General features: G+C 42.9%; 1 protein-coding gene across 3 annotated transcripts in view; it reads left to right on the top strand.

Annotated features, from left to right (window-relative positions):
• Nucleotides 1-26762, top strand: part of ABAT (4-aminobutyrate aminotransferase) — a 718549-nt gene that overhangs the window by 628935 nt on the left and 62852 nt on the right. For all 3 annotated transcript variants that reach the window (XM_069210537.1, XM_069210534.1, XM_069210535.1), the window contains exons 12-13: nucleotides 4239-4376; nucleotides 13355-13522. In XM_069210537.1, the coding sequence (XP_069066638.1) occupies nucleotides 4239-4376; nucleotides 13355-13522 (306 nt within the window). The remainder of the gene's footprint in view (nucleotides 1-4238; nucleotides 4377-13354; nucleotides 13523-26762) is intronic.

Below are 26762 nucleotides of genomic sequence, written 5' to 3'. Positions count from 1 at the left end.
GCTACCATTGGTGCAGCACGTGCAGTGGCACCAGATCCCTGAGCCCTATGTGGCCCTTTGAACACTGATGATTATTGTATTCTACTACCAACTCAACAGCAGTCAAATCGGGCATTTTTCATGCTTGCACCGGACCCCGGCACCTCCCTGCTCTACTGCTGGTAACATTAATTCTATGTTGACCACCATACTCTTCCAAAATATGGCATAATCACTGTCTTACGTAGAACCTTCTCACAGACTATCAGTATAGGTGATTTAGGCATGGCTAGTAATTCTGTTGAACAGTCAAAGTCCAAAATCTCATGCAACCTTAATCATTATAACAATCTTCATGCCAGAGTAGATGCAAATTCTGGATGTGAAATATGCACTGTGGGATAAAGGTCCATCATCATAGCACACAAAGTATGAAAGGAGTCGTTGGTGCTCTAGATGTTGTCAGCTAGCTGCCCCAATTAGTGGTGCCCAGTGTGAAGGCAGACTAACATGCCATCTTAGGGGCACATTTGTTCTTATAACCAAGAGAAGCCACTGACTGACCTTTCAAGAACCAGTTTACTGGTAAATCACCAATCTTGGAAAGCTTCAGGCAACACTTTCCTTGTGTTTTTTTTTTTATATGTCTAAGACATTTACTGCAGGTCTAATAATAGGCATTCTTACCAGTCAGCTCGCAAGACCAGTTGTTGCAGTATTCTTCACAGCAGCTGGTAAACAGGGAAGCATTTATTTACACATTAACTAAAGTAAAAGAAAGAAGCAAGGAAAATATCCTACACCACTTTGAATACATTGTGCAACAAACATGTAAAATATGATAAGCTCTCTTAAAAATTCAAAAAAGTGTATTTCATTAACAAGCAGAAGCATATCAGCTTAGTACATCAGGTTGTATCAGTGCATTGAGAGACATTTACTAGAAGGCATAGTTTTCAAACATGAAGTTAGAAACATTCATCCTTCCTCACCCCTGTCCACAATGCCATCAGTGAACCAAGATGCAAGTCATGTGTCATTTGCACTCTCTGGGAAGCCTATGTTATTACTATACTTGGACCAGCATGAGAGTTTATGAAACCCAAACACAAGAGAAGGTTTTGTACTGCGCACAAAATTAACTCATGTATTTCAAAGTGCTCTCATGTGATAGTTGCCTAGGGCAGCATTTCCCAAACAGTGGGTCATGAGCCGATTTTTGGTGGGGTGCTTCAAAGACAGAGGTCAAATGTCAGGCTACGCCTTCTGACAAATTGGTTTTATTCTTTTAACATGGTTTTTAAAGTGATTTATGGGACTATCTTGCAGGAGTACATGGAGCGTGAAGGGGAAGGCTGTAGTATGTCTTTTTTTTGTGAAACACAACAAAATGTAAATACCTGTACATTAATTTTATGCATTCAGCAGTAGGGAAAACAAAAATAAATCACACTTTTTTGTAATTCTGAAGTGTGCTGGAAACAGAGGTTTTAATAAGATCAGGACACATTAAGACACTGTACTTGGTGATGCACAAATGATAAATATTCATAGAAACCCGATTCCCATACATTATTCTTTTTGTGCTCTGTGGTTTTATCAATAAAACTGTTGTCTGTATAAGGTTAGTGATCATTTCAAGGGCAAATATGCTGTCTGTAAATGAAAATGCGCTGCCACATAATGCTTTAGTATCAATAAAAAATCGCCCGCCTCATGTCCATTAGAAGTAGGTCGATCATGGACGTTTTTCGTTGTATAAATTGGGCAGTGGTTCTAAAGTTTTTGGGAATCACTGGTCTAGGATCTCACAATTTGGTAAGGTAGGGAAGTAGGGATTGATCCCAGGTTTTCTGGTTTCACATTGTGCAATTCAGCCAATAGATGGGTATCTCTTTCCCTCTCATGTTTTTCATCAAACGTTAATGCTTTATATTTAATTATTGGCACATTACATTAGGGTGTGGGTGGCAGACACATGAAGAATTAGTTCATTTTGGGCTTGAGGCTCAAGAGAACTTCAAGTTTAGCCAGAGCCAAGCATCTGGCTCGAAGTTGGCCCAAGTCTTATGTGGCTTTCCCACCTCTATCACACAATTGCAATGAAGAGGCATAGTAAGGATATGACTTGGCCCTCAAAATATCCCCACAACTCACTGTCCACACCATGTCTATACTTTGCCTCCTCGACAACCACCATACAACACCTTCCACTCTCACCGTGCTCGCATCAATGTGGCCATCAATCAGGGCAAAGACCGTAATTTTTGGCCTCTGGGAAAATATTTGTGAGTATCCATGATCTAATCAGTCTTAGGATTAAGACCTTCTTGCAGGAAACCTTACCATTCCTTAGAGGTGGAAGAAATAGCTAAACATCAATCATTAGATGCATGCATACAATTAATAGCTCTCCTTCCCTTTTCCAGTATTTCCTTTGTATGTGAAATGCAGTTTCTTATATGACTTCTTTCTGCTGCTGACAAAAATGTCTATTATAGAGGCCCCTTTGTGCTCCCGACATTGTCATGTGGACACTTCCCTTCAGTCTCAAATTCATGACATATAGAGGTCATGCATAACTGCTACTTCCTCTTCCTGCAGACATAAGAAAATTGAAAACAAAGATCTTAGCAAGGTTGTGGTAGTAGGTGGAAGGGATTATGGTTCCTTGGGAGTTCCCCAATAATGTCTACATAAAGAAATGATAATTGCTTAGCTGTCTTCTATTGTGGCCACTTATGTCATGTTATATTTGTCATATTTGTGTAGGGCTTACTATCATTTCAGTGGCTCTGTAGCACATTCTCAAAGGACGCTCTTGTTTTTCAGACTGGGAAGGCTATTGATCAATTGCGCCTGATGCTAGATTTGTGTTTGATTGTGAGAGATTAGTAGAGTTTGTTCTGATTTACCGATATGCTGGATATCAGTAGTTCTGCTGCTCATGAATACTATGGACTCCTAAGTTGTACCCTGTCTTCTACGAAATGGGGAGTTACTATGGAAATCAGTGTGCGTACACCAAAATCCAATAGAAATACCTCATTTTCCCCCCATTCCGCATCCAAATGCTTAGGCAGGTTTTTGCTAGTCAAATGTTTGTGGGCGGAATATTGAAAATGCTGTTTTACTTCTGAAAAAGTCATATCTGCCAGAATCAGGTTTAATGCAACACTCGATATAAGCACCTGAACCTGCTATTACTACAACAGAGTATTGATGAATCATATATTTTCAGATATCTCTACTGAAAAACAATCCTACAGAAAAACAATCCTTGTTACTTTCCTTCAAACTTTTGGTTTTGGTCAACTGTTCAAGACTCCAGATCTTTCTAAGTTTTCCAACAGCAAAGTCTTTCTTGTGATGTTGAACATTTCTCCTCTGGCACCATATTGTATTCAGCTGCTCATCTGGTCATTGTCGTGTTAGGTTTAGATCACATTGGCTTCTCCTACCCTAATTCAGTTGCACTGGCTGCTACTGCATTATAGCATTTGTTTTAAGGTTTGCTGGAAGCCCTGTCCTTCAATAGCTAGTGTAAGAGGTTAAAATATTGAGGATTTGTAGATTATAGGTAGGGTAGGAAATGGCTGCTTTCACTCAAAACATATATACATGTACTGCCCCTATATTCTGGTTTTCAAACAATTCATGCTCACCTTCTCTATGTCAACCTCCAGGCCCTGAAACTCTATACCAGACCAAATGAATTTGTTTTTTTTATTAAGAGCCTTAAACACCCATTATTTTCTTCGTACTTAACCACCCTAATGTTAGTTATCTTGCTTGTTTTTTTCTGATTACTTTTATCTGTTGCATAACTGAATTATATTTCTTAGATGTGATTTTGATAATGTTCGCACAGTACCTTCAAACGTTGGGACTCGGGGCCATTCTGAGTTGAATGTTAAAAGTAAAGGATAATAAATCATAGAATGTTTTGTACCTAATTAGTCTCAATGTGTCATTTTAAAGAAAATAATCCTGTCTCACCCTAATTGCTCCACTGCATTGAGGCATATGGAATTTGATGTTTGCCCAGATGTATTGTAACTTGGGGTGTGATTTAGAGTTTGGCGGATGGGTTACTTCGTCACAAATGTGACGGATATCCAGTCTGCTGAATTACAGACTTCATTATTATTTATTATGGAATCGTAATACAGTGGACAGGATAAATCAGTCCCTTATTGTTTTATGTTTACTCTCAAAGGGTATGTTCCACACTAAATTAAAGATTTTCCCACGAGCAGGTTGAAGACCTGATAGTGAAGTACAGAAAAAAGAAGAAGACTGTGGCAGGGATCATTGTTGAACCAATACAGTCGGAGGGTGGAGACAACCATGCTTCTGACGACTTCTTCAGAAAGTTGAGGGAGATTGCAAGAAAGGTGAGCCCATATCTGATGTCTAGAATGCAGATGCTTCTCTCTGGAGACAAGCCAACTATTTTCATCTAATTCCAAATTTGAGTGCTTCCTAAACTAATCAGTGTACTGTCTGTTAATGTACATGTGAAATTTCTCGCAAAGTATTTATGTCCACCTTATTTCTTCATCTCTGTCGATAATAGGACAAGAATGGTGCGTGGGAGCAATCTGGACGAGAGTGAACCCACTCTGAGGACTTTATTCGGACAAGATGTATTAAAAGAATTGTCAGCATTTTCTTGTTGTTAATGATTGGAAATAGAATTTGATTTATTCGTTCAAAATTTGATGAATCTAATCTTTGCTATTTGGATCTCTTGCTGAAGGATTTGACGAATTTTTAGAAATTTATCTGTGGCATATTAAGTCTCTAAAAAGGCCCACCAAGTCACAAATTGCTAAACCCTTTCATGTATTAAACAGAGAAATATTCTACACCTAATTTACACAACACCCACCAACCCTCTCCATGGGGGATTTTACATGCTAGAATGAGTTATTTTAGACAGTGGCAAGCCATAGCTTGACGGGGGTATTTTAAAGCTGAATAAATTGGCTTGTAGGAGAAGTGAATATGTTTTTTCAAAAAGTATTTAGGTGTCCACTCTGCGTATGGCTGGAATATTATAGTGCAATCCATATTTCAAATTTTGAAAGTGCAAAAGCGCTCGTAAAGGGACTTTCTGAATTTAAATTGCCGCAGGCTGTCACTGCCTTCAAACTGATGTGCAGTTTGCATTTTATGGATTTGTGATATTGTTATTACAGGTGTAGTTTGGCTCATTCTCACTAAGAGATTCTTTTCCAGAAAATTCCTTTGTGGCGTTAGTGAGTACAATTGCCTTATTTGGGTGACACAGTGATGCATTTACTAGTATGCTATGTAAGTAGGTTGGTGATTAGTTCATGGTAAACATCTGTTGGAGGCTTCCCTTGGTGCTGTCCTTTTGCACTCTGTTTTCACAGTCTTACAGCTAAGCCTCCATTGGGGCCCATTTGCTGTTACTCTGAGTTTGCCCCTTAGCGTCCTGCCACAGTTCAGTATAATGCTGATATGGCAGAGGTAGACCTTCCTAATAAAGAAAATGACTGAACTCGAAGATAACCAAACAACGCCTTAGGAATTACATGATAACTGAGTCAGTGACAAACTTGAATATTGAGGTACGTGTGTTTTAATATTGCCATGAATGAGTATTCAGTGAGTGCCGTCAAAATTGTTTGAAGGATCAACAAAGTATCTGTCCAATATGTCTAATAGTGATAAGTATGACATAAAAGATAATTAAATGCGTATTATCACTTCATATGCAATGATGAATTTGCAATTGCATACGGGCCATTGACCCTTTTCCCACCACACCGCAGAGAGGGCAAGGCAGCTATTTCTGTCTTGCTTAAGAGGTGCTCAGCACATTTTTCATCAATTAATCAATAATGATATTTTACAAACTCCTTCAGAACCTGCCCCGAAAAAGATAAGTCTACCATTCCACCCAAAGTGGCCACTCTTTCATACTGTCTTTCCTGAGTTGAGAAAATCATACATCTGTTGCCTTTCAGTTACACAGCCCCTCCCTTGAGTTGATTAAGTCAGAAGTGGTACTATAAAAGGCAATCCTTATGGATTTGCCAAAGGATTATTTACTCTCCTTCGTTTTAAAGGAAGATAGCAAACTTTAAAGTCCTTTCATTGTCACTTTTTTGCAAAAAAACTATTTTCTACAGTACTGCCCCTGACTCTTCAGAAGAGGTTTGGATCAAACCGTTGCAGCAAACGTTAGCTATTGAGTGGAGGAGTTCTATATGTAGTCCCCTTCCAGAACCTTAGAGGTATAATAATTCACATTTTCATTTTTTATCACGGCCTTTTGGGCCACAGCACACATTTTAAAATGGTCTCAATAATTAAAGCATGAATCCCATATAGCATGGCACTGAAGTAAATGTTGATACTGTTGAACCTAGGTTTGCTGCACGTTAATCCGTCTCAGAGCAGGTAGGTTTTATGTTAGATTCTTAGGTCTGGGTTGACAGTGCAGCTGTTGGTAGACCTTATGTGATCAGCCTAAAAAAGAATTCTCAGAAGTTTTACCTAGAGGGGCATTGGCTTCATCCACATGTTGGTGAACAGGAGCACATGTTTTGATTGGTCAAACGTTGTGTGCTTTCACAACAAATTGTTTCCCCTCTATACAACTGTGATTATTTTATTTGTTTATTCAGATGAATGAACCAACTGCTGTATAACTTTCTTGACCTTTCAGAGGCACACACCTGGCACTGTTGTACTGTTGAAGATTCTTAGATAAGTATAGAATTCACAGTGTTTGTAATTCTGTGGCAGCAGCACAGAGGGAAGGGGGTCAGGCATAAGGAATATATTGCTGTTGACCAGTCCCCTCACCCTCTTCCATAATTAACCTTAGACTTCAGAGTGCAGTTGTGTATTTGAGATGTATGGAAAGCATAGGGCCGCATAGTTTTATAGGTTTGTCTATGCAGCACAACTGAAACCAGGTCCTATGTGATCAACGAAAAAGGAGCTTTCTGAGTACTACTCAGAGAGAGGCTTATGCTGCACACGCACTTTGGTTGCTCTGTGTACGGGATTTCATTGGGCTGAATTTTGGGGCTTAAACTAAAATAGTGCTTGTAATGGGCTTGTTGGATTCTGGCAAAGCTTATACTCATTACAGCAGAACTGAGTTAGTTCTGGCTACAGACCTGATCAGTTTATGAGGAACTGTTACAATAAAGGCAGTAGGTTTGACATATCTATTGTGAAAGACATATGTTATAGTCAACAGGCATTTAAGGGTGGATTGCTATTACTCTATAAAAAAGCCTCAGATAGGTATTTTGTTACAGGGAATCTAGCAGGTTAAAATAGTGTATGGACTTGCTCTTTGGGCTATAGGCCCTCTAAGGAGAGATAGTATTTTGTTTAGCCAAGTGTAATTTTGCATACCTTTGTAATTTTATGACTGTGTGTCTGATGTTTTCCTTATTGAAAAGCTTGCACTCAAAGCAGTAAGCCTGAATGGGTTCCAGTGACAAGCAATAGTCCTGATTGGTGCAGTGGGAAATGTTATGTCTGATACCATTGGTCTAGTCTACTTATTACAAAACATTATGATAAAGGCACTTGGTCTAGCTTAGTTATTTTGAAAGGCATTGGGTAAAGTCAGTAAGCCTTTATGGTTGGTTTATATCACATTGTGTTACTGGCTATTGACAGGTATTTTCTTACATGAAATCTCACATTTTACAGTAGCAGGCAAGGATTTTGGCATTGGCCACCCAGACAAACCCTTGAGGTTTTTCTTTCATTATTTTTGTTGGGCTTTATTGAAAGGAAGTGTACATTATTTGCAAACTACATATACAGTTTTATAAATGTATTTATGATGGCGGTCAGTTGATGTGCACTTCAACAGGTCAGTGTTGGTTAAGGTGTAAAGCCAATAGCAAAGGATACAAGCCTTATTGCTCCATTGGGAACTGTAAAGCCAAATTATATAGGGTTGATCTGCTTATGACAAAGCCAGTAAGCCTTCCCTAATTATTGTCAAAGGCATTTTGTAAAGGCAATTTTCTTTTAATGATGAATTGTTATTATACCATGCTAATGCTTGTAAGCAGGTATTCTGTCACATTGAATCTCTCGTTTAATCTCTAGTAGGCAGACGTTTTGGTGTTTGTGATCCACCTGACCAAACTTGGGGGTAGAAGATAAGCACCACAACAATCATTATCAGGCATTTTTAAGGAGCTACAGTGTTTTGCTTTGGCAACTGTAATTTTGATCACATTTGTAATTTTATGACTATGCCCAATGGTTGCCTTCTGGGAAAACTTAAGCTCCTGGCAGTAGACCTGAGTTGATTATGGTGACACACCAATGTTAAGAGCTACAGGCCTGACTGGTGCACAAGGAAACATTATGCCAGAAGCCATAGGTCTAGTCTGTTTATTATGAAAAGCTATGACAAAGGCAGAAGACCTGACTTTTTTTGTGAAAAGCATCTTTTAAAGCCAGTCAGCCTCTAACAGTGAATTGTTAACCCACTAAGTTACAGACTGAGGAGAGGTATTTTGTTACATGTAATTGCCGAGACTACCATCGTAAGCAAGGGTTTCAATATTGGCTCCCCATTCTTAAAACCCATGGGAGAAGATTTTTACTGTGATGGTTCTTGTTAGGCCCAGATGGCAGGGGCTGCATATTGTTTTGCCAACTGTAATCCTGTAGGTATGTGTAATTTTATAAATGTATTCATGATGATCGGCAGCTAATGTGCCCTGCACTACACACATCCTATATATAGCATCAAATCAATGGTAAAGGCAACAGGCCTTACGGCCTCAGTGGGGAAACATATAACAGGCTCTTATGGTGGGATCTGATATAATGAAAAGGTATGACAAAGCAAGGAGGCCTGGCTGACTTACTGTGAAAAGTATGTGTTAAAGCAGTGATACTCAAAGTACGGCCCGGGGGCCGCATGCAGCCCTTTTGACCTTTACATGGGGCCCCCAGAGCAGTAGTAGCACTAGGCTGCTGTTTACTCCATTTAACAAGGGACACTTTATTTAAACATGATTGAAGATAAAGAAAGGAAGTAAGGAATTTGTCCTGCACCGCTTTAACTGCAGGAACACTTTCATTCTTTAAGAAATATTGCAGCAAATGTCTATAACTGTAAGTGTTCTTAAAAATTCAAAAAGTGTATTTCATTTACGCACAGAACCATTTAATATAACAGTGCATGGAGAAGTATTTTTTTAAAACAAAGGTTTCAAACATAAATTCAGAAACTTTCATTCTTCCCCCACCCCCAACTTTCATTCTTACCCCCACCTTCATAACAATGCCAATAGTGAACTAAGAGGCAAGTCAGTTGTTATCTGCACTCTTATATATCTGGGATATAGAGCACCATTTACTCTGCTTCACCCCCCCTTTAGTTAGATCTACACTCTTTGATTGGCCTGATTTGCTATTATACATGAACAACTTTATAGTTTATTAAATCAAACACAGGAGAATGGTTTGTATAGCTCTCAATCTAAAGTCATGCACTGTGAGGTCCTCCTACATACAATAATGAAGAAAAAGAAGGGAACGTGAAATAAAACAATTGCCTAGGATCACACAGTTTGGTAAAGTGGGGAAGCTGGGATTAATGCCAGGTTTTCAGGTTTCACATTGTGCGATTCAGCCACTAGATCTATATGCTTTGCTGCCCCCTATCGCCACCATAAAGCCACAAACCCTCCCCAACCAGAGCCCCCTCATCCCTTTGATTGGCATGCTGCTAGCATCAATGCGGCCCTCAGACACACCACAGACCAAACTTTGTGGCCCCTGGGAAAACGTTTGCGAGTACCCATGTGTTAAAGGAACTAGACTTTTAGGGATGGAATGGTGTTACACTGTCATAAGTCCTGTAGGGAGGTATTATATTACACAGAGTCTCACAGATTACAGTGGCAGGCAATGGTTTTGGTGCTGGTGACCCTCCTGAACAAACCATGGTATAGAGGAATTGCAGTACTGAAATGGTTGTATAGTGAGAACGCAAATCTCCAACACAGTAGGTATGTATAGGTTATGGTGACAAGACAATAATAAAGGCCTATTATGAAAAATTACAATAAAGGCAGTATGCATGATATATTGATCATGAAAACATATGTTAAGGACAATAGGCATTTAAATGTGAATTCTTATTACTTTGAATTAAAGCCGACAAAACGTTTTTTGTTACATGGAATCTCACAGATTAAAATAACAGGTAGAGGTTTTGGTGTTGGATACCTCATCTGACAAACCCTGGGTACAGAAGATTTGCACTGTCAGAATCCTTGTAATGTCTCTTAGGAGAGATTGTATTCTGCTTTGCCAACCATAATTTTGTATACTTTTGTAATTTGGCATTTATGGCACATTTTATGTCAGATAGTTGTCTTGGGGGAAAGCTTTAGGTCAATTCACTAGGCCTTAGTTGGAGATGGTGACAAGCCAATGAAAACAGCTATAGGCCCAATTGGTTCACTAGAGAAAGGTACTTCAGATGCCATTGGTCTAATCTTTTTATTATGAAAAGTTATGACAAAGGTAGTAGGCCTGATGTATTTAGTATCTAACACAAGATAAAGCCAACAAGCCTTTAACTGTAAATTGGTTTGGCACTTTGTTAAGCCTGCAGTCAGGTATTTTGTTACATGAAATTGCCCAGATAACCTTTGTAGGGAAGGATTTTAGGGTTGGTTAGTCCCTTTGACAGACCCAAGGGGTAGAAGATTTGCACTCTAATAATCCTTGCTAGAATCTCTTTGGAATGCCAGATAGGCTCTCCTGTCCTGCCTGGATTTTGTAATAAAACAAATAATTGAACAGTACATACATTCCTAAATACAAATATATCCATATAGATACATACAGGGCCTTTGGGTGAGCTCTATTCTGCCATTGGTTTGTCTGTCATTTACATTCAATCTGCTTTTATCCATGATAAGTGTATTGAATGAGGTAATGTTTCAGTCCACATTCTCATTGGCTCTCTTGGCCTGTGAATGATGGCATTTTCTGATCACATTTGCACTTCACCTGAAAATAAGTGTGTTTCAGTGTCAGGCCTAGTTGTCAAATCCTTTAGTTTTCATGTTCTTTGTTTAACAGTTCCCTGTTTCATTACTTTACCTCTCCTCTTTTTATTTTAAATTTTCTAAAGAGGATACTTCAACTCTCCAGGCAGAGCTTACAGGTTCCTCATTTCATCTGCAGTGTGCTGCATCTGACGTGGCCAATTATTCTAAACCAGGCGATACTTATGGAATGCTGCTGTTGATAGTGTATCTTTGTGTATCATTCAAAGATGGCTAAAATGTTGGTTCGAAATGTAGCGGCCAGTCTGAACTTTAAAACATCTATAGAGCATATACAATACATTTGTGAGATGCACACCCGCTGCCATATTTAGTTTATGTATTGCAGGCATATGCCCGCTGTGTTTAGGGGGCATTTTCTTTTTTTTCTACTTGTATGTGTCAAAAGGTGAATGCAAGAATAAGTCAGTAAGTGAGTGAATGAATGTTTGAGTGCACAGATAAGTGACAGAGGGGGTCATTACGACCTCGGCGGTCTTTATGCAAGACCGCCGAGGGACCGCCGCGCGGAAGACCGCCTGTGCAGGCGGTTTGCCGCTCGGCATATTATGACTGTTGGCTGCTCTCTGTCGTTATTCCGACGGAGAGCCGCCAACAGCCTTCCTTGCGGGCGACTGGGAAGTGGAGGTTGCTCCACCTCCACGCCAACAGAACACCGCCCACTGAATCACGTCCTGTGATTCGGCGTGGCGGTGTTCTGTTGGCGGTGTGGTGTCGGCGGAGCTGCCCCCATGGCTCCCATCCCCTCCCGGAGGATCGACGGACCAGGTAAGTCGATCGTCCATTAGGGGAGGGGGGTGGGGGGTGTTGTGTGTGTGCATGGGGGTGTGCGTGTGTGCATGTAGAGGGGGTGTGTGGGTGCGTGTATGCTTGCCGGGGTGTTGTGTATGTGGGAATGAGTGCATGTATGGCTGTGGGTATGTCTGTATGGATGTGTGCGTGTATGTTTGAATGTGGGTGTGCGTGTCTGACTGTGTGTGTGGATGTTGGCATGTATGTCGGCATGTGTGTGTTGGTGGTGCCTGCATGCGTGTCGGGTGTGTGTGAGTTATGTGATGTTGGGGGTAGGGGTGGGGAGGGGGGCCCTGCCACCTTTGGGGGGTGGCAGGGGTGGTGGGGGGTGTAGGGGAGGGAGTCGGTGTGGGGGGTGGAGGAGACCACTATCAGTGCCAGGGAAGGAATTCCCTGGCACTGATAGTGCTTACCGCCATGGATTTCATGGCGGTTGAAACCGCTGGAAATCCACGGCGGTAATCCGGGTCCAAATACCGCCGGCTGTATACTGACGGCCGCCGGGCTGGAGACCCAGGTCTCCAGCCCGGCGGTCGTCTCCACCCTGGCGGGCGGGACGGACAACCGGCGGATGACCATGGCAGTAACCGCCATAGTCATAATTCACCAAGGTAAGACCGCCAGCCTGTTGGCGGTCTGACCGCCGGTTCTCCGCCATCCGCCAGGGTTGTAATGACCCCCAGAGTGTGCGTATGATGGCTTACTGAGTACCTAAATCCATAAATGACATAAAAGGCACTTTGATTCATAAGCCAGACCTACTGGCATTGCTGATGCTTCTTTACTTTGATGTAATGAAACAAGTGATCACTGTTTGTTTACAGAATTAAGCAAACGTCCTTTTGTTGATATGTTAACCCATACACTTTAATTTCAGAAGCATTATTCATAGGAGCCAATTCTAATTCCTGCAGAGCCATATGTTAATGGTAGACACTGCCCTGCCCAATTCAGAGTTTTGGATGCGTACTGAGGCCCATATCTATACTTATTTAGCGCCGCATTTGCGTAATTTTTTTACGCAAAAGCGGTGCAAACTTGCAAAATACAATTGTATTTTGTAAGTTTGCGCAGTTTTTGCGTCAAAACGCAGCGCAAATACGGCGCTAAATAAGTATAAATATGGGCCTCAGTGTTCTACTGGTGTTTCAGTGCACAGGTCTGCATGTGGAAACAGGGCCAGAGCTAGAATAGGGGTAAAAACATTGAGGAAAGGCATGGTAATGCCTGGAGTCGAATCTTATTCCCCATTGTGGCTCTTTCAATTCCTTACTGCTTGGTCCTGGGGTAGAACTATTATCCAGAACTGGTAATTCTGCCCCCAGTAATTTCTGGACTCCTGCACAATCCTCCATAGAATCTTGTCCATAGTGAGATAATAAAACTACAAATAACTGCTATCTGACAATGAAGATTGTTTTCTTGTTAACATTTACAGACCTGAGTTCTGACATTTCCTTTTTTCTGCACAGCATGGCTGCGCATTCCTAGTGGATGAAGTGCAAACTGGATGTGGAGCTACTGGGAAGTTTTGGGCCCACCAGTACTGGGGCTTGGAGGACCCTGCCGATGCTGTGACGTTCAGTAAAAAGATGTTGACCGGGGGGTTTTTTCACAAGGAGGAGCTGCGGCCAGACGCTGTAAGTATATCAGTGATCCCCGTTTGTAGCCGAAGCACTTTTCATCGTGGTACGAAAACACAGTGGTGGTCATTCTGACCCTGGCGGTCTTTGACCGCCAGGGCGGAGGACCGCGGGAGCACCGCCGACAGGCCGGCGGTGCTCCAATGGGGATTCCGACCGCGGCGGTAAAGCCGCGGTCGGACCGGCACCACTGGCGGGGTCCCGCCAGTGTACCGCGGCCCCATTGAATCCTCCGCGGCGACCCCCCCTACCGCCATCCAGATCCCGGCGGTCGGACCGCCGAGATCCGGATGGCGGTAGGGGGGGTCGCGGGGCCCCTGGGGGCCCCTGCAGTGCCCATGCCACTGGCATGGGCATTGCAGGGGCCCCCGTAAGAGGGCCCCTACATGTATTTCACTGTCTGCTGCGCAGACAGTGAAATACGCGACGGGTGCAACTGCTCCCGTCGCACAGCTTCCACTCCGCCGGCTCGATTCCGAGCCGGCTTCATCGTGGAAGCCTCTTTCCCGCTGGGCTGGCTGGCGGTCTGAAGGCGACCGCCCGCCAGCCCAGCGGGAAAGTCAGAATTACCGCCGCGGTCTTTCGACCGCGGAACGGTAACCTGACGGCGGGACTTTGGCGGGCGGCCTCCGCCGCCCGCCAAGGTCAGAATGAGGGCCAGTATGATTTCAGTTCACAGTGGACAGCGGTTTGTGTGTGTGAGGGACAATGGAAACCCCCTGGAAGGAAGTCATGTGTTACTGGCACTGCTGTGTCGTGCTGTATGAAATATGTTTCCAACAAAAGTCTGCGAAATTCGCTTCTGATTAACAACAAAGAAAAATAGACCCTTGGACGGATAACTGACTAGTTCCAGCAGTTCGTCTGGTTCTCCCTAAATCAGGGAGGCCCATGGAGAACTACAAGACATGCCTATTTCTCAGGTTTGCCTGTGGACCAGGTATGAGCATTTTTTGATGTCTAAGTTCTCTTCACAGGTGAATAATAAGACGCAGGCAGATTTCATTTATTTTGCTTTTCAAAAAATCAGTTTTGCTCACATCTGCTGCCTGATAATGAATGTTCATCAGCAACGGTAGTTTACCACTTCAGGAGGGTTTAGGGCTCGATCTAGAATTTGAATGATGGAAATACTGTTTCCACCGCCAGCAGATTTTGCACGTCTGCCACTCTGGGAGAGAAAAATCTGATTTGGATTCTTCCAGTGTTACACAGTAAAGGCAGTGCTTAATTTGTAAATAAAAAGGTGCCGGTGCCCAAAGCCCTCCTCTTAAACATGCGGCTGCTGCATTTAAATGTGCGAGCACGGAATACTGATGCAGCATAATCCTGAAGCCATCTCGGCTCTCTTCAATCTATTTACAGCCACTCCCCACCCCGTCAGCTCTCTCTTGCAGCTTTCTGCTTTCAACCTTTGTGACGCTTTTTCATTTTTCTATTCCTCTGTCTTTCCCATATTTGTCTTTTGCTCGCAGCAAATGCTTGCGGCAAAAGAATAAGCCCTTGCCCTCACAAATAAGTGCCGGTGCTCAGCACCGGAAACAACAAGCACAAATTAAGCACTTAGAAGAGGTAAGTTGGAAAGATTTTCAAGCAAAAGAGTTGAGTTCATTGACAGATTTAACCCAATGGGCAAACCGATCCCAGAAACTGGGGCAGTGGCTGATGTCGGTGGTGGAACTTCTGGCTCTGGAAACGCTCCGCTAATGAACCTGTTACTTACTGGTTATGTTCATTATCTCGATTAAGGATCCTCCTCATCCCAGTCCTCCTCCCTCCCTCCCTGGTTGCACCTTTTGGTCCCCAGCTTGGTAATATAACAAGAGGAGGGTTTTTTGACAATATTTTAATAGAAATGGGAGGGTCATACTCCTCAGCTGTTAGGACTGGGACAAGGAGGATCACTTGAGGGAGGAATGAGGAGATACACAGTGAATATCCACGTTCCACATCCCATCGGCACGAGGAGGGGGACCACTGCATGACAGGATGCTCCTGCGTAGTTTTTCTCCTATTTCATGTCTATATTAGCATATTTTTGGCAGCTATTCTGCCAACATCTCAGTAGATTTTTTGCTTTGGTAATGGTGATTACTTCTTACATTTCTAGAAGCTGTACGTATTGCTGGTAACAAACATTGAGCTCGTCATGGTAGTATATCTAGAGTTTCCTCAGAGTGCTGCGACCCTAAAGCAGTAGTTTTCTGCATGCAGCTGAGTTTTTGCATCTGCCATGTTTGTGGTGTTGACCTGCAAAGTCTACTTCCAGCTGAACTCCTAAGGAGGGGTGTGAGTCTGAATTAAGGACTTAATAATACTGGTGCATGGATCTAAGAGTGTAACTATTTTATATGCAGCTGGCTCAGTGGCACCAAGGCTCTGAGGGCCCCAATAAACTTTGATTATTGCTGTGTTAGGTAAGGCTCTGGTAGAGAGCCACAAGGGTGAATAATTGGATTCAAATCCAGTAATTCACTGGTATTACGTGGCAACATTTGTGAATGAAAGCTGATACCCACTGTTACTACCTCATAAAGAATTTCCAAGGTGTTCCGTCTGTTCTCTGTTTCGGCTGGAAACTAGGGAGCACAGATTCTGAAGGAGAGGACACAGAGGGTGGTGGTGATGGGAGGTGGGAGCCCAGATTTTATTATTGTTGTTGTTTTTTTAGGTTACATTTTGGGCGCAGATGCGAGGCCTTCCTCTGTGTGGTACCCCCTGTGGAGTAGTTAAAAGCAGGGACAGATGCATAACATAAAATTATAGATGGGTAAAAATTGAATTACAGAGATGTTTTTCACCTCTGGGTTCTGTGTGACATCATAGACAACTAGATCTTCGCTCTTGTATATTTGATGTCATTCATACCCATCAGTCCCCGTTGTAATTCATTATTGTCCATTTATAGGTCTAAATATATTATTACCCAGCAAGTGGTCAGGAAGGCAGTTTTCCAGGCTGGCACCATGACCCATGAGACAATTGCTACACCACTGCATGGACGCTTAAAAACCATTTTGTAACTTTCCAGGACATGCACTCAACATTGATTAAAGGGACTTAGCAACCTTAGGGCCTGATTTAGAGTTTGGAGAAGGGGTTGCTCTGTCACAATGGTGACGGATTACCCGTCCACCGAAATATACATCCCATTATGTCCTATGGGATTTAGATTTCTGCAGACGGGATATCCGTCACCCTTGTGACAGATTAACTCCCCCGCCAAACTTTAAATCAGGCCGCTTTAATATTTACCCTTCCAATGATACTGACAGATTCTTACCCATTCTTAGGTTAATTCCTAGGGGTGTATCAAATTTCTTTATCAGACAGTTTGGCTGAAGTAGAGCTATTCGACTTTGACCCATAGTTTTATTTTTATGTACGTATGTCAGTGCTTAATTTGTGCCAATGGTGCTGGTTGTGGGCACCAGCAATCATTTTGAGGCCGAGGACCTTTTTGTCACTTTCAGTTGAGATTAAGGGAGGAAAGGGAACGTGAAGAAGGAAGAGAAAGATAGGAAAACAGTTACAAACGGAGAAAGCAGTAATCAGAAACAACCAGCAAGAGTGAAATACAGAGAGAGGAAGTGTAGGGCGGTGGTAGAAAGAAGTATAAAGTACAGTGCCTACGGCAAGCACCTAAGAAAAACTTTAGAAATGTGTTTTTCTCCAGTATTGGGGTATCTTTCATAGATTCACATGCTTGAATCATTCCCCGTCGTCGAAGTGGGAGTCCCACAGTACATAGAAAGCAATAAATAGATTTTAAAAAAACCTTTTTTTTTTTGTTCTTTTTTTTGTAGTCAATAGGAAAAAACACATTCACTTTTACAACTATCAGCCTCATTAGAAAAGGCCTAAACTTCAGCCAATCAGGCAAGACCACCCCTTTAGAATCCTCAGCACAGAGACTCAATCGCTCAGATTTTCTACTGCACGTCGTGTGTAAGGGAGTCTCCCTGAGCTCTGCTCAGTTTACTTTCTCTTCAAGAGATATTGTTCAGCTTTCATTCTTAGCTTTGCTGTAATACTTCTTCCATCATGTCTACAGCAAGAAAAGGTTTGTTTAGACCTTGTGGTACCTGGGGAAAGTTAAGGCTTCATTGTGAGGATCCTCACAAAGACTGCATATACTGTCTCCATCCAGAGCATAAGGTCAAAGACTGTAAAATCTGCAGGACCTTTCCTAACAAGACTCTCAGAGACAGAGAAGCCAGGCTCCTACTTTGGCTTCAGAAACGAAAAGCCAGAGAAGCTTTCTCTGAAGAGGAGGACAGCAACACATCAGTAGCCTCAAAGAAGAGGAAAAAGTCTGTGGAGAGCTTCTCCCTCAAGAGCAGTAAGTCAGCTAAGAAGCTGCATGCGTTTAAGGACAGTCCTGAGGAACATGCATCAACATCCAGGGAACATGGTGGTAAGGTTCGTTCAGAGCCATCTACGCCTGCTACCACCTCAAAGAAGCTCAAAAGATCTTCAAGTTCCCTACCACCGTCAACGTCAGGATGTCCACACCGTTGACGGCACCGTCGACGAGCGCATCCTCGATGGCAGGCCTTCCTTCATCGACGACAACAGCTACGGCCACATTTACGGCTCCGTCGTCACCAATGATTGTTACTTCATCTCTGCTGTCATCTACAACTATAACGTCGGTGAGCTTAAAATACGGTCCCTCACCTGCTCACACCTTAAAGATTACAAAGAGACCGTCAACAGGTAAGAAGGTGAAGTCTCTATCGTCGACGCATTCATCGACGGGTAAGCTCCAGAGCTCTTCGTCGACGATCCCACCGACGGAAGCAGCGACGGCACGGCAATCGAATTTGCCTTTAGAGGCGACTACTCTGTTGACGACACACCCGTCGACGACACCTCTGTCGACGGCAGCCCAGTCAACGGCAACTTCATCGACACTGACACCGTAGACGGCAACTCCATCGACGCTCGCACCGCCGATGACGGCACCGCTATCGACGGCTCCGTCGACGCCTACACCGTCGACGAGAACACCATCAATGAATGTACCGTCGTCGACGACTCCGTCGACGGCTCAATTTCCTGATCCTATACCTAAGCATTATGGAGCATCTCCTTACCTACCTCAGAGGATTCTGCCAATAAAAAGTTAATCTTCTCTCCTACTACCGTCTCATACATCACCTAGTAAAGTCACACCAGTACCTCCACAGCATCTCTTTGCTGACGAGGAGGAGGAAGATGATGTATATTCAGATGACGTTTTTTTCCCGGTGGCATGTAGCCCCTCAGAACTACGTATTAAATGTCAGGAGGAGGATGAAAAGGAAAGTGACCAGCTCTATTTAGATCAGCAGCAGCAGAGTCACCTACAACCTCAAGAGCAGCAGGAGCAGACGGTTCAGATGCCTGTTTCTTTGGTAGCCAATCTACAGCAAATGATGCAGGACTATTATTCTAGATTTCCTCCACCTGGCTCCTCTACCCCGGTACAACCTCCGCATACACCGATATCCACTCCTGTTCGGCCATCGGATTCTACGGAACCTATCCCAGGTCCTTCATCTGGACAGGAACGTAATCCACCTTCGTCGGAGGATGAGCAGGAAGAAGGTGAAATTCAGGACACTGATTCAATCATTCCAGAATGGGATGAATATCAGATTCAAACACCATCTCCTTCTACGCCACCACCAGTAGACTCTCCACCGCAGGAAATTGGTGGTTTTCACAGTGTGATGGAAAGAGCTGCGAAAAGATTTCAACTGCCAATAACATCAAAGCAGTCAGACTGTTTCCTATATGACTTCAAAGAGGATACTAGGAAGTCAGTAAGAGCTATACCCCTTGTTGACTTCATTTGGGAAGAGGGGCTTAAGGTCATGCAGACTCCATCTTCTATACCAGCAGTATTACCAAGACTTGAAAAGAAATACAAAGCACCGGACAATTCTCCAGCATGTTTGGTTAGTCACTCTAAGCCAGATTCAGTCATATCACAGGCAGCTCAGAGAAGGTCCAGAAATCAATCTTCATCTTTGACTGCCCCCCCGGATAAAGAGGGACGACGGTTGGATTCGATTGGCAAAAAGTTCTCAACGATGGCAGCCACTACAGTCAGAGCGTCAAATTCCCTAGCAATCCTGGGAAGGTACGACCGTCAGATGTGGTCCGATATGTCGCAGTTTATAGAGCTATTACCGGAAGATAGTAGAGCGGAAGCATGCAAGATATTACAGGAGGGTGAGAAGATCTCGGCTGAGATTATAGACTGCGCCATAGACGTCTCGTCTACAGGTTTCCGCCAGTTAGCCGGAGCAGCCGTACTCAGGCGTCAAGGGTGGCTGAAAGCTACATCGTTTAGATCAGAGGTACAATTGAAGATACTGGACATGCCCTATGATGGTGAGCTCTTGTTCGGCAAGCATGTAGATGATGCTTTGCAATCTATTAAGACAGACATCGAGACAGCCAGATCTCTGGGAGCATTACAATACAGAAGACAGCCCTTTCGGGGAGCGAGAGGGAGAGGAATCTATTCTTAGAGAGGCGGCGCACATCAATACCGTCAATACTCTTCTTACCAGATACAGTTTCGTTCCACCATTGGCCAGCAACAGCCGTATACCTATCGACAGCCGTCATCCACACATTTCAGACAGCCTGCGAGAGGAAAGTCGACTTATAAAACCAAAGAGGCAGCAAAGAAACACTGACCTTCATCAGTTGCCTGCAGCCAACCCCTATACCAACACTCTAATAGGGGGCAGAATTTCCAAGTTCCTCCACCAGTGGTCCCAGATTACTTCAGACAAATGGGTGCTCGATATTATCAACAGAGGACATACACTAGAATTCAATCAGCCTCCCCCTCATGTACCACCAAGAGGTCCCCCGCCTGCCCATCTCCGCGAACTTCTAGCGCAGATTGCTATCTTAATGGAGAAGGGAACAATAGAGATCGTACCGAAGAACCAGAGGGGAACAGGTTTTTACTCCTGCTTCTTCCTTATACGGAAAAAGACAGGAGACTGGAGACCTATTTTAGATCTTCGTTCTCTCAACAAATTCCTCAAGAAGCAATCATTTCGCATGATCTCCCTTCAAGATGTCCTACGCCTACTCAACCGGGGGGATTTCATGACGTCTTTAGATCTCCAGGACGCATATTTCCACATTCCCATTCACCCCAGTCATCGGAAATTCTTACGATTCAGGGTTGCAGGCACTCATTACCAGTTCAGAGTGTTGTCCTTTGGCCTCAATTCGGCCCCAAGAGTGTTCACCAAGGTTTTGGCACCAGTTGCAGCCTACCTCAGGCAACTAGGGATTCAGGTGTTCCCGTACTTAGACGACTGGCTAATAAAAGCACGAACAACTACAAAAGCTGCCAGGGACACAAGGACATGTTTATCTCTATCCGGGACACTAGGCTTAACAATCAATTACCCCAAGTCTCATCTAGACCCTTCCCAGAACATTACCTTTTTAGGAGCCCTATTGGACACAGTCCAAGCAAGAACCTATGCTTCGCAGGACAGACAGAAGAGACTTCAAGATCTAGCAACACGTCTCAGCAGAAGAAGGTCCGCTTCTGTTCGGACTTACAAGTCTCTTCTGGGGATGCTTTCTTCTTGCATTCCATTGATAGGAAACTGTTGTCTGCACATGAGGACACTTCAGCAGCAATTAGACAATCAATGGAAACAAATAGAAGGATCTTTCGACGATGTAGTTCGAATAACCCCATCAGCAAGACAAGCTCTCAAATGGTGGAAGGATACCCCCCTCATCTCGGAAGGTCTCTCATTCCTGAAAGACAAGCCAGTGCACATTATAACAACAGATGCATCCTTCGAGGGATGGGGCGCACATTTACAAGATCTATCAGTGAGAGGGAAATGGTCTACTCAGGAGTTGTTTCTTCACTTAAACGTATTGGAGTTAAGAGCAGTTTCCTTGGCACTCAAATCCTTCCTCACCAACATCAGGGGTTCCTCAGTCTTGATAAGAACAGACAACACCACAGTCATGCATTACCTCAACAAACAAGAGGGTACAAGATCGCAGGCATTGTCGCTAGAAGCTCAGAAACTGTGGTATTGGGTGATTCAGCATCAGATATCGATCAGAGCGGAACATCTCCCGGGGATCTCCAACACTTGGGTAGATGCCTTAAGCAGGACTCGAACCAGCTGTCACGAATGGGAACTCAATCAGACAGTTCTCGACTGCCTCTTTTGTCGTTGGGGCAAGCCCAGTCTGGATCTGTTTGCGACCAGGGACAACAAAAAATGCCAACACTTCGCAAGTTGGCGGCCGCAAAAAGGATCAAAGGGGAATGCGTTTTTGATCAAATGGTCAGGGATTTATGCACACTCTTCTCCCCTGCTTCCACTCATCCCGAGACTTCTGCAGAAAATGAAATGGGAACCATGCCGGCTTCTATTGATTGCTCCCAAATGGCCACGCCAGTTTTGGTTCACAGAACTTCTATTGCTCTCGGAGCAGCCTCACATACGGCTGAGAACAATACCAGACTTGTTAATAACGAATCAGGGGCAGGTCCGTCATCCCAACCCGACTTCTCTTCGATTATCAGCCTGGCTCCTGAATTCTATGAATCTGTCGGCCTAGATATCCCTTCAGACTGCAGGGAGGTACTTGCCTGTGCCAGAGCTCAATCTACAAACAGGACGTATAAGTTCAAGTGGAAGAGGTTCTGCATATGGTGTTCAACTTCTAACGTTCACCCTCTGAAGTCCTCTCCTGAACAGATCCTTCCATATCTGTTGCATTTAAAGAAATCAGGCCTTTCCCATTCGTCTATCAGGGTCCACCTCGCTGCTATATCCCGTTTCCGACGAACATCACACTCACCATCTTTATGATCATCCAGGATAATAAAGCAATTTCTAAAAGGCTTGTTCAGGATGTTCCCGCCGATTCACCGTCCTCCACCTCCATGGCATTTAAATATTGTGCTCTCCCAATTAATGAAGCATCCGTTTGAGCCCATTCATAAGGCAGACCTGAAATACATTTCTTTGAAAACAGCCCTCCTTCTGGCCCTCACTTCCGCGAAGAGGGTTAGTGATATCCAGGCTTTCACATTCTCACCACCTTTTCTCCAATTCAAATCAGAGATGGTCATTCTAAGAACTAATCCAAAATTTATCCCCAAGGTTCCATCGACTTTTCATTTAAATGAGCCGGTGGTTTTGAGAACATTTTTTCCAAATCCGCGAACTCCAGCGGAGCGGGTATTACATTTTTTAGACATTAAACGATGTTTAAAATTCTATATACAAAGGACTAGCAGTTTTCGTAAATCTAAACAACTATTTATTAGCTATGGGCGGATCAATAAAGGCAGGGCCGTTACCAAGCAGACCATAGCACGCTGGATCTCTTCTACCATACAACTCTGCCACTAGTTAGCAGGGAAGCCGTTATCGTCCAATGTCAGAGCGCACTCCACTAGAGCGGTATCCACTTCGGCAGCCTGGAAGCTACTGACAAGATGGATGCCGTGGTAGGACAAGCAGTGTTACTTAATTTATTTTGCATAAGGTGAGCCAATAATCTCTTTACCCTCCATCCTCTATGTATTACAAGACTGATATTTTCATGTAGATATATCTATGTATATATATATATATATTCATGTATACAATCTTTTAGAATGTTAATGAGCATATTTAACTACCTATATGAGTCCATATAGGATGGATTGTGAGCAGGCATGCTTCTGGTGTTTCAGAACTCAACCATCTTTCTTACTGCTGACTACTCTGATTCAAGCATGTGAATCTATGAAAGATACCCCAATACTGGAGAAGAAAAATAAGTTACTTACCTGTAACTGTGGTTCTCCAGTATTGGTATCTTTCATAGATTCACATGCGACCCACCCTCCTCCCCATGGGGGCTCACCTCTTTTATTTTCTTTCTTGTAATCACTAGTGCAGAAAAAATCTGAGAGACTGAGCCTCTGTGCTGAGGATTCTAAAGGGGTGGTCTCGCCTGATTGGCTGAAGTTTAGGCCTTTTCTAATGAGGCTGATAGTTGTAAAAGTGAATCTGGTTTTTCCTATTGACTACAAAAAAAAAAGTTTTTTTTAAATCTATTTATTGCTTTCTATGTACCGTGGGACTCCCACTTCGACGACGGGGAATGATTCAAGCATGTGAATCTATGAAAGATACCAATACTGGAGAACCACAGTTACAGGTAAGTAACTTATTTTCTTTTTTGTGTTTTTTTTTTTACAAACAAAGCGCTCCTTGAAGCTGCATAGTTTGCTCACCCAGCAGTGCCAGAGATTGTTATTGTACGTGCACTACTGTGCATTACCTGACACAGGGAAAAACGTAACATTGTCTCAGAGTGAGTTTATAATGATGGAATAAATAACAGCCATCTGTACATCTATTTGTGCAGCTGAAAAGTGCAAGAAGACCAACTTCTCCAAATAATGAGCGATTAATTGGGAAATACAGAGAAATATGAGAAAAATGATTTCTTGAGTTCTTTACTAAGGCAAAATATTTCAATAGGAACATATAAAAGGCTACTCTATTAAGACAACCGTGTGAGCCATTCAAACGCTTTGTGAAAATGAGTTTTTTGGAGCTGAATCAGACTCAGTAATGGAAGAATATTAATTACTGTGCAGCAAAAAATTGTCAGTATCTCTGCACATAATTGTGAATTATAATCCTTTCTACATATTAGTAGGAAAGGTCTTATCATATCTTTTTATTGGCTTTTACATGAAAAAGAGTATACATCGATTCCAATAAGATGTAATCATCGACAGGGCAGCATTGTATGTGTATCATACCTTTCACATTCCATTATATTCAATTCACATATTTTACATTTTTGCATTATTCATGCAAGTGGTCCCTTAGTTTTAGTTTTAGTTCACATCATGTTCTTGAGAGAGGTCAAAATGTTCACCCAGATTATATTTCAACTCTACTCATGCCCACGCACCATCTACAATGTATGTCAGCGATGCAACACAATACATTGGAATCAGATCGCTGCATCAGCTAATATGTTTTGGATGATCTAGAGCTCAGCCAGTAAATGGCAATGCATCTTTTTAGCCAGCTCTGCCCCTAGTGATGCAAACCTTTTTTTTTTTTTTACTTTGGCACTAGGTCTGCCCCTTGCCTATAATAACCCTAGTAAACTGTTTTTATCTTTAATTTACAGTAACCCCGAGTGGCCTATTGTAATGTTTGTGTATCTTGTGTCCAGTAGTCATTATGCTGGTGTGCCAATTGTGGGAAGTCTGCTGTGTGTTCTTGGCATCATGGACAGTTAAGTACTTGATGTGAATAGATCTTGCTTAGCTTGATCAGTTTTAGATAGGTCATATGGACGTAGTTACATTGCACTAGTTTAAACATGCATTCCTAGATACTTTTTTATGCTCTGACACACCTTAGCCAGTTCTATTTCCGTTATTGACTAGTCCATCCTTATCACCCATCTATCATGTGCCCCTGTAGTGCTGCCTCCCTTGTCCCGCCTGAGCGCTCTGTATATGGCCTGCACCGTCTATTCCAAGCAGCTTTACCATATGTTGCTTATGTGTCTGTGCCTCTAAAATGTTGTGCTGCTCTTCCCTAGCTGTTTGCGCTGTTCGTGCCTACTCTAGGAATCACCTTCTGCCTATGTCGAATTGCTCTTCTGCCTCTGTATTTGTAATGAATCTACCTGAGAGTATAAACCTTCCAATAACTCACATCTCGCCACTCTGTACTTGTGTACAGAGACATCTCTTGCCATCTGTTTGAAGGGTCTGTTGCTACAATCAATTAGCAGGCTGGAAACCAAAAGGTGTTTCATGATGATCTTGACAACTCTGTCCCAGACTAAGCATACTTGTTTAATGGCATATGGGATATGATGTGGAACACCCGCTGCTACCATACAGAGGTCCTTCAGCGATATCTTCCTTGGCATTTCCTTCAGCTGGGTTTTCTCTCAGTCGTCCTCGCTGCCAATCAGTATTCAGCATGCTGTAATGTAGATTTTCCTCGTAAGTTATGAAGGAAAGTCTTAATTTTATTAACAACACGGAGGCGAGTATTATGCTTTCTTTTCCTGCCGGAAATTTAATAGCAGCAGTCAAGACAGAAAGAAAACTACAAATCCCAAGAGGCAAATGACTATAGCCAGTGGGATGAGAAACGTAGTCCATGAAAATACACCAATCATAAGACAGCTGTCCCTTTAGTACTTATCTTGACTGTGAACAGCCCTCTTTTCTTGCTGCTCACAGTCAAGATAAGTATACGTTTTGTGCCTTAACACCTTCTTTTATACCAATATTATTGTGCATGTTATATATATCTGTTAATGCTCTTGCTTTCTATCGCGCTATTGAATTTCCTTTTCCCTTTTTCCAGTCGGCTTGTAGCTGCACCATCGCTAGCGCTCCTTTCCTCGCACCCTGTTAGTTTTTCTCCAACGAAGCTCTCCTCAGCCCGTGGTCGCCATTTTCGATGGCGATTCAGAGAGACATTGTGTGGCTCACCTCTGCTTCAAATTTCCTCTGGAGTACTCTGGTTTGATTTTTCCCCGTTTCTGCACCATTTTCCACATCCTCAGTGCAGCCAGACACATGTTGTTTGCTCCTGACGATTCCTGGGTCCCCGTCCTCTTCAGTCTTCACCTCTACCTCACTTGGGCCTCCCTTTTTCTCCACAAAAAGATGGAGTTTAACCCAATCTTCCTTCGATTCCTTGTTTTAACTCCTCCTGAAATGTTGATTTCTTCTGTAAATAGAAAGAAAGTCTGAAGAGGCAAACAACACTGAGTGATAATGTTCCTCATTTCTCTGTGACATGGCAATACCCTGCATATGTTTATGTAAGTAAGAGATGAAGGGTTAGGGAGTGAGGCGAAGAGTACATGAGAAGCAAGTTAAGGCAACCAAAGGGGTGATTCATATAGGCATTTATGAGTATGGGCAGTAAAATGACAGGAGTTCTCTTTTATATACTCTTAAAAGCCTTTGTGAATAAGTTCTGAAACATCCAATCACTAAAGGTGCAAAGAGGCCACGGTCCTTTCTATTTGTACTACCATAAACTAATATTCCCTGATTATTCCCATTTTATTGACATTCCTGTTGATTCACAAGTCATATAAGGGTAAGTAAAAGAATACTACAGGAGCACTATTTTCCATCTAAAAATGCCTTATGAATATTTCTCCCTGTGTCTATATTCTGGGC

Source organism: Pleurodeles waltl, chromosome 10 (genome assembly GCF_031143425.1).
Source record: "Pleurodeles waltl isolate 20211129_DDA chromosome 10, aPleWal1.hap1.20221129, whole genome shotgun sequence".
NCBI lineage: Eukaryota > Metazoa > Chordata > Amphibia > Caudata > Salamandridae > Pleurodeles > Pleurodeles waltl.
Note: the sequence above shows the minus strand (reverse complement) of the source record. Positions and strands in the feature narration are given on the sequence as shown.